At 48.9% G+C, this 8780-nt stretch overlaps 1 protein-coding gene across 1 annotated transcript; it reads left to right on the forward strand.

Annotated features, from left to right (window-relative positions):
* Nucleotides 1-516: 516 nt before the first annotated feature.
* Nucleotides 517-8376, forward strand: lrp3 (low density lipoprotein receptor-related protein 3). The gene is made up of 7 exons (XM_058089429.2): nucleotides 517-746; nucleotides 2538-2679; nucleotides 2757-2968; nucleotides 3677-4293; nucleotides 4386-4858; nucleotides 5419-5551; nucleotides 5641-8376. The coding sequence occupies exons 1-7, from the start codon at nucleotides 659-661 to the stop codon at nucleotides 6397-6399; spliced, it is 2424 nt and encodes an 807-aa protein (XP_057945412.2). The 5' UTR covers nucleotides 517-658; the 3' UTR covers nucleotides 6400-8376.
* Nucleotides 8377-8780: the final 404 nt, after the last annotated feature.

Here is an 8780-nt window from a genome sequence, read left to right on the forward strand (position 1 = left end):
TATTGACGCAATGGCAGATCTTACGACTGTTATACTTTGACTGACGTCACGAAATATCGTTGATCGAAAAATGAAAAATTACTGCAAGTCATTTTCGAATGACATATGTGGATTTGACCACAAGGGGGGCGGATGTTGTAGTCGTCAAACCTACAAAAAGGAAACTGTGAGGGAAACATTTCTGCGTTTCATAAAATACATAATTGGACGAAGTTCATACGAAGATATACTTATAAACTACAAACTATACTGTTAACTGAGACCCTTCCTTGCAAGGGGTGACAAAGCGGAAGTTGGTACTACTGCCTTCAAATTACAATACACACAGCCGATCTCAAACGTTTGCTTTAAACTACCCAGACAGATGAGACCCGCCGCAAAGATGACCCAATACGGCAGTGATTATATTCATTCATCACAACTCAAACCGACTGACTTCTCTACCATCATGTACAGTATTTTCAAAAACAAAAACTTTTATTGTGAATCGTCTAACCGGACGTGTCGCTTTCTGTTATGGCTATCTTCGCGCTAGTGTTATGTCCGCGTCTTGCAAAGGACGCAATGCCTTTTTAACGCCAGAAATGTCTACCGGCTGGAAACAGCTGGAAGCCACACCGGGGGGAGTGTGGAGGTCGTGTCCGAGATAGGAGCCCGTATGTCGGCTAAGCTTGGGCTCATGGGGGCGACGGTGCGGCTGCTGCTGGCGGGGCTGCTGTGGCTGTGCCCCGCCGTGCTGTGTGCAGGTAAGAGAAACAAAGCCTTCATTGGTGACCGTGTTGGAGGATCACTGCATGTTTGCATGTTTGTGTGCTTTGGGATGAAATCAATGCTTATGTGCTCGAATCATTACAATAAAATAAGACATGCATGATGGGATTTGCTGTTCCTTCCTTCGTGTCACTCAAATGTGGGTTTTGTGTTGAAGTCACCACCTTGTCCACCCCCTTGTATTGATTTGTGGTGGCTAAATGATCAGACTGTGTGGAAACATGGATGCCCTTTCACCGCCGTGATGCTGCTATCAGCATTACATCACTGCAGCCTCTCTCTGTCTCTCTCACTCACTCACACACACCACCCCCTCTAGTGTTACCATCACCAACACCTTACTGTGTGTGTGTGTGTGCGTTGAAGAAGCCCCCCATCAGTCAATATCCATCAGTGAGTTTGCAGTAATTCCTGCTTCCTCCCTGATGCTCCATTCAGCAATTATAAAACATCATTTAACCATATAAATATTCTAACCTATTTATTTTAATTCTATATTTTAAGTATGCAACCATCCCTCGTTTATCACTGTTAATTGTAATAAAGGTGAGTTTCTGCAATGCAGGTTTCGACATTATATTGCCATCGTTAGATCATAGGAATCCTGTTTAGGATTTCTAAGTACCATATTAGAGTCCACTATGCATGAAACAGCACCCCTATAGTCACTTTTACACTCACAGTACCCAATAAAGTCGATCTAATCTGAGAAAATAAACTTTTGACATAAATTAAGACTCATGCTTATGTGTGTTTAAATCTTCCAGACGTGCGGACAGGAAATCATGTCGGGGATTCACAGTCGGACTATTATTACTATTATTATTACTATTATGATAAGATATGCCTTTATTAGTACCACAATGGTGAAATTCCACATTTACAGCAGCAAAAGCAGAGTACAAAAATCACACAAAAGCATAGAAAGTTCCTAATCAAGGTAATATGAATCAAGAAGTTATCGACTACATCAAGCAATTTATTGCACGGTTATTGCATGGTGTATTGCACGGTTATTATAAGGGATGGTGATGATGACTGTTATGATTATGATGTTTTTATTGTGCCAGTTGTGAGGTAAATATAGCCTGTTTTTGGCGATGAAGGGACGTGTTACTAGTGACACCTAGTGGCCAGTAGACTACAGTTCATCATTTTTATGCTTGAAAATGCTTAATTAAAGCCAGGAATGTGTGACATTTGCTTAAATATCCACTTTTATTTTAGCTTTACTTGTTTAATATTTATCATACATTTTCTTTATTTGTATTTGGTATTTTTTAATTGGATTTTTGTTAAGGGTGTCCAGCATGAAAATGTGGGTTGATATCAGTATCAGATTTTTTCCCCTATCATGAAAACCGATATTAAAAAGGATGCCGTATACAAGACATATGTGTTCAGTCCACCACAGGCATCGCCTGATATCGGTATCGGAAATTGAGAGTTGGACAATATCGGACATCCCTTGATTCTCACATCTTTATTTTCCTTTAACATGGTACATAACTTGTCTACACTGCATAACGATGCCACCTACTGGACAGCGTTGTAATGACATGTTACACTCCGTCCCGTTATTGTAACATGTTTCTAGTGAAAGAGCATCAAAGTGTTATTTTCTCGTGTTTTCCTGTGCTTGGCTTTGTCCTCCATGTACAAATGTTCCCCAGAGCAACACTGTGGTGGCAACAGGTGATGCTGTTGCCATGGCAACAAGTTTGCCTTCCTCTATGATTGTCACCATTTGATGTGTTTTGTAACAGCCGCAGGCTGCGGTGAGCGGGTGGAAGTCCACACAGAACGGAGGGGGGTGATTTACAGCCCCTCTTGGCCTGTAAACTACCCCCCAGGAGTCAACTGCAGCTGGCACATCCAGGGGGGTCACGGAGAGGTCATCACCATCAGGTAAGCACACCTACAGTCACACACAAACGTACTTTTATTTGTCAGGAAACAACACCAGTCCTCATCCTGTGTCCCAGTTTCCGGGTCTTTGACGTGGGAGAGTCCGGCAGTTGCGAGGGGGGAGACTGGCTGCTTATGACCGCTACGGTGTGGAGGGGGGAGTCCCGGCTGTGTGGCTCCAAGAGGCCTCCACCCTTCATCTCCAGCAGGGGGCGCGTTTGGCTCTACTTTCACTCCGAGGCCAACAGCTCAGGACAAGCTCAGGGATTCCACCTGACCTACATCAAAGGTGCGCCCACACATTTCGCTTTAAAGAGCTGAACCCGGAATAGACCAGACTCCTATCCAAGTGTTGTTAGCTTCATCCGACGCCATCTTTCTTGTACACAGCAACCGTGAGTGGACTTGAGTTTGGGCGGAGTAGCCGCAGCGGATCTTTTGATCCGCATACTGATTTTGGCTTCAGTACTTAATATTCCGGATGCCCTTCCTGATGAATACCAATGATAAGTCAAAATAAAAGTCTCAGGTGTGAGTCTCAGAGTGACGGAAGGACGGGCGATTGATCGGTCCATCGTGGTAAAGAAGGAGCTGAGCCAAAAGGCCAAGTTCTGAATTGACTGGTCCATCCACCTTCCTACCCTCGTCTATGGTCCGGAGCTTTGGGGAGACCAAAAGGACTAGAACACGGGTACCAGCAGCCCAAATGAGTTTCCTCCGGAGGGTGGCCTGGCTCTCCCTTAGAGATGAGGTGGGAAGAACTGTCATCCGAACCGCTGGTCCTCCCGCATTGGGAGGAGCCAGATGAGGTGGCTCAGGCATCTGGTCAGGATTCCTCCCAGAACGCTTCGGGATCTGCTGGAAGGAGCTGGACATGGTAGCCATGGAGAGGAAAGGCTGGTCTCCTCTGCTCAGGCTGCCGCCCCCACAACCCGATCAGCTGAGCAAAAGAGGACATCTCAGGTGACGTGGTGTCCTTGTGTTCTGGTCTGTGCAGGTCACCTGGGTCAGAGCAGCTGTCAGTCAGACGAGTTCCTGTGCGGGAATGGCAAATGTCTTCCTCACTCATGGAAGTGCAACGGCCAGGACGAGTGCGGCGACGCCACAGACGAACGTGGCTGCTCGCCGCCTCCCACCGAGGCCCAGCCGGGCCTCTGCCCCCACGGGACCCTCACCTGCACCGCGGCTCAGTCCACCCGCTGCCTGCCCGCCTTCCTGCGCTGCGACAAAGTCCGCGACTGCCCCGATGGCTCCGATGAGCTGGGCTGCCCCGATACTACTTGCGGGAAACGTCTGGGGAACTTCTATGGGTCTTTTGCCTCCCCGGATTTCTTCCGGGTCAACCGGAGCGAGGCGGCAGAGCTGAGGTGCTCCTGGTTTTTGGACACGCAGGACCCCAAGCCCATCGTGCTGCAGCTGGACCTGCAGCTGGGACCAGGGGACTCGCTGCACGTGTACGACGGGCTTCTGCACCGTGCCGAGCACCTCCTGCAGGTGCTGTCCTACCACAACAACCGGCGGCCGGCCTTGCTGGAGTCCAGCCGAGGACAGATGAGCGTGCTGTACATGGCCAAGCCTGGCAGCCCCGGGCGTGGCTTCAACGCCACCTACCAGGTGATGCCAAGGCTTCCGAAGCCACCTCGCGCTGTCCTTAGTTCTACAACATCAACAAACATCTTGATATTGGTTGTTCTTTCCCCACAAAGGTCAAAGGTTACTGTTTTCCCAGCGAGCATCCTTGCGGGAGCGACCAAGGTTGCTACTCTGAACATCAGCGCTGCGACGGATACTGGCACTGTCCATCCGGGCGTGACGAGGAGTCCTGCCCGATGTGCTCGGACGGCGACTTCCCGTGCGGTGGTGACACGGGCGTGTGCTACTCTCCCTCGGAGCGCTGCAACAACCAGAAAAGATGCCCGGACGGCTCGGACGAGAAGAACTGCTACGACTGCCAGCCCGGAAACTTCCACTGCGGGACCAACCTGTGCATCTTCGAGACGTGGCGCTGCGACGGGCAGGAGGACTGCCTGGACGGGAGCGACGAGAGGGACTGTCTGACGGCCGTGCCCAGGAAGGTGATCACGGCCGCTCTGATCGGAAGCCTCGTCTGCAGCCTCCTGCTGGTCATCGCGCTTGGCTGCGCCCTCAAACTGCACTCGCTTCGGAGTCGGGAGTACAGGTATCATTCCGAAAACTCAATTGCAACTTTATCAAAATCTCAGCAAACTTTGCATGTGTATCCTGGCAGAGACGTATTGTGGGGGTCCGGGGCGCCACCCAGCCCCCGAAACAAAATTCAAATCCAGTACACAGGTGCCATTTTTAGGGGTTTCCAGGGTCCATAAGGGAACTCCTCAAAGGGGATTGGCCTGATGGCTACCAGACTTCAACCTGGTATCCCAGACGGGTGGGTGCCAATAAATTACAACGATTGCGAGTATGGGGGCACAAAGTCCGATGAGTCGCCATAAAGACATGAAGACAAATCAATATCAGTATCGTCTCTCATCGTAAACCAAGTGTCACGTGACTACTTGATTGCCATGATTGATAGAAAAGGAAGCAGTGCTGTAGAAGTCACAGGTAGTCGCCATTTTGGTTTGAAGGTGCCATTTTCCAGAGGTCCTATCTGAGCAGACTCCTCTAGGGAGTCAGCCTGATCGCCTGGTTGCCCGAACTAGCTGGTCCATGGACTACAGACCTTTTAACTTAACCCTTTAACTTTCTGCCTGCCCACAGGGCTTTTGAGACTCAAATGACTCGCATGGAGGCGGAGTTTGTTCAGCGGGAGGCTCCGCCCTCTTATGGCCAGCTCATCGCGCAGGGTCTCATCCCGCCTGTGGAGGATTTCCCAGCTTACAATCCCACCCAGGTAAAAATCACTATGCTAGCAATTCAGAATCTCTCCCACGTGTCATCACAGCCGGTCCTTCATGGTTCTTTGACCCCCCCTCCCTGCAGGCATCCGTGTTACAGAACCTGCGTTTGGCCATGAGCAGACAGATCAGACGCCACACGACCCAGCGCTCCTCCTCATCGTCGTCACAGCGTCGGTTGGCTAACATGTGGAGTCGCATGTTCCGCCAAGCCAGAGGCCACGCCCCTCTGCTGGACCCCCCTGCTGGCACGCACATTACCCTGGGGCTCCACAGCTACCAAACCGCAGGAAGACGACGGGTCCAGGTCGATGCTGGCGGACGTGATGTCCACTTTGAGGCCCCGCCAGGAAGCTCGGCTGGCGAGGACCCGCAGGAGTGCACGTCAGAGAGTCCCGCCTCCCCTCTTTCCTACCAATCAGAGGACAGTCCAGAAGAGGTGGCGCTATCTCCTGTCACTCGGGCTCCGGACCGTTCCACTCCTGGTCAGAGTGACGCTTCAGGACTGCCGCCTCTTCTTACCGCGCCTCGGTCTTCTAGAAAACTGGTTCTGGATCTCAAGGGGGTTTCCCTTAGGCGCTACTCTCCTCTCGGGCCGCTCTCACCACTCCCCCACGCCACGATGCCCGCCAACTCCCAGCCCCATCCCCTGGGGATCACGTCCAGTGAGTCGCCGTCGTCTTCATCGTCGACGTCTCCGGAAGGGGAGGGGCGGGGCAAGGACACGAGGCGCAGGGAGAAGCATAGCATGGAGGAGAAGAGGAAGAGGAGACGGACGAGGAAGGGCAGGACAGCGGCATGTGGCGACGGTGCCCATTCAGGGAGGGAAACCACGTCGTGTTGATGCACGCTAAGCCGCCAGATAAAGTGTCCTTGAGGCTCCGCCCCCTTACATACTGTCGCATCAGTCAAGGTTCAAGCGGGTCATCGTGTCCAATTTTTACATCCCTCATGACTTATGGGTGGAAACAGATTGTGACGCCATGGCCACCTTTCAGTCCACGCCGATAGCGGCCGATAACGCCGATATTGCACTGCTAGCCGGCTATAAATAACCTGTGGCAGCTGCCTTGTCATGTGATAACTTTTTCATCAGGGAAGTGACCGTTTTTGTCACGAAAGATGACATAAGATCGTTTTGTTGACAGGAAGAACAGTTAGAACACTTCTGTGAGTGAGAAGGCTACTTCCTGGTTCCGATGGCAATGACGTGAAGCGTTCAGACTGGACGGACGTTCTGGGCAAATAAATTCCCAAAAGGGACTTTAAAAAAACGTAGAGAGCTTTGTTTGTGGGGGCGTCGGTTATGCAAGTTAGCGGACCACTTCCTGGTTCTTGGTGACGTCAACACCACCGTTCGCAATGCGGGGAACAGTCCCATTGTCATTTTTGTTATTTTCAGTAGCAAGCTAGCAGGCTACTTCCTGTTTAATGGACCGTCTGATGCCAGGAACAAACCGAAGCGACTCAACATTTTTGGGCGTAATCCTGCCAGGAGTCAAAACAATGCTTCCTGCCTTTGACGTGCTCGTATTTACAACGGAGCATTAGAGCCACATTGGGGGAAAAAAAACTCTGATTTCGAAAATAAAGTCATCAAATTCAGAGAATAAACCCGTAAATTTACGATAAAATTTTTTTACATTTATGAGAAATAAGTCATCATATTACCTTTGCCCAAGGTTTAAGGTCACACAAGTCCCCGCTTGTCATACCTGTCCCAGGCGATGCCTGTTACGACGGCATATTAAAATAATCTGAGATTTTGAAAATAAAGTTTATGAGAATAAAATTGTGAGTATTTGACAAAAAAATCTTAATATTACAAGAAAGTCTTCAATTTATGAGAATAAACTGGTAAGTTTTTATAACAGTCATTGCCCGAGACAGCTAGCCATGCTAACCTAAATGCTAAATGTTCAACTGTTTTGTTTTGTTGCCACGTTATTAATAAAATATTATAATAGTATGAGAAGAAAGCCTTCAATTTATGTGAATAAACTGGCAAGTTTTTAGTAACAGGCATTGCCTGAGACAGCTAGCCATGGTTAGCCATGCTAACCTAAATGCTAACTGCTTAACTGTTTTGTTTTGCTGCCACGTTATGAATAAAAGCTTGCCTGAAGCAAGAGGAAAGTTTCCCTCCTTCATGAGGAACCATGCTGTTTTCTCGTAAATTTTCCGACCTTTTCTCATCAATTCATGACTTTCTTCTTGTAAATGTATTACTTTATCATAGAAATCTGAGCCCCCCCCCCATGTGGCCCCAATACTCTTGTATGTAATTATGAAATACGTTTTTACCCTGCTTGATGACGCATGGTGAAACCCCGCCTCCATTTTCCACTGACTGCCTCACAAACATATACCTCTGCTCTGGAACGTTCTCCATCAATTGGACATTCCATACTGGTGTATTTTTCTTCCGTCTGGCTGAGCTCAAAGTGCCATGCTGCCCCGCCATCCTTCCTCCTGCTGCTGCCGCCATTAGAGATGCCTACCTGCCACGACTTGTGCCATTTCTGTCTGACATGATTCTATCTTGTGCTTTTTGCCTCGTCTTTGCTATTCAAGTAGTTGAGCTGCTTTGACTTCCGTCCACAATGCCTTAACTAACACGTCTTGCTGTCCCTGTCATGAAATCACCAGTTTACTTGTTGAGATTACATTTGGCCCGCAGGTGTCGACTCAGGGCAATTTTCTGGCCTGGATGTTTTTTTTTAGCTTTTTAGCTTGCAGGTATCAACACTGGATCAATGTCACTGAAAGGTCATACACTCCTGAGCCGACTTGTCTCGTCATAGCTTTCCCTCTGACTGTGTTTGGATCATTTGGAAAACTATATTTATACAGCCTTCTCTTTGTGTTTTTGCCTGCGGTCAATAAAGTTTTGTGTATTTTGAACCTTTTTCTCCCTGTGAATTGACCCTGTTGTTCCAATATCCGGAAATGTCCTTTTAGTGCATATCAATGTGAATGTGCGATGGAGAACGTTTTTAGGTGGATTCAGTAAACGAATCACGAACGAGTCATGAACGAATCGCTCAGACCTTGAGGTATACTGAATCGGCACGCACGGGTACTAATCTTCGACTCTTTCACCTTTCAAACTCAGCCTTGCTACGATTCAGCCTGCCAGGAGGGGCTGGAGCACGGTAAAAGTCATCGGGTTTCCCATTAGGCAAAACCTAAAGGACATCACTTCTAATCATGTGACTTCACACC

This window comes from Doryrhamphus excisus, linkage group LG13 (assembly GCF_037039965.1).
Source record: "Doryrhamphus excisus strain RoL-2023G ecotype Guam linkage group LG13, RoL_Dexc_Guam_v1.1, whole genome shotgun sequence".
Classification (NCBI taxonomy): Eukaryota; Metazoa; Chordata; class Actinopteri; order Syngnathiformes; family Syngnathidae; genus Doryrhamphus; species Doryrhamphus excisus.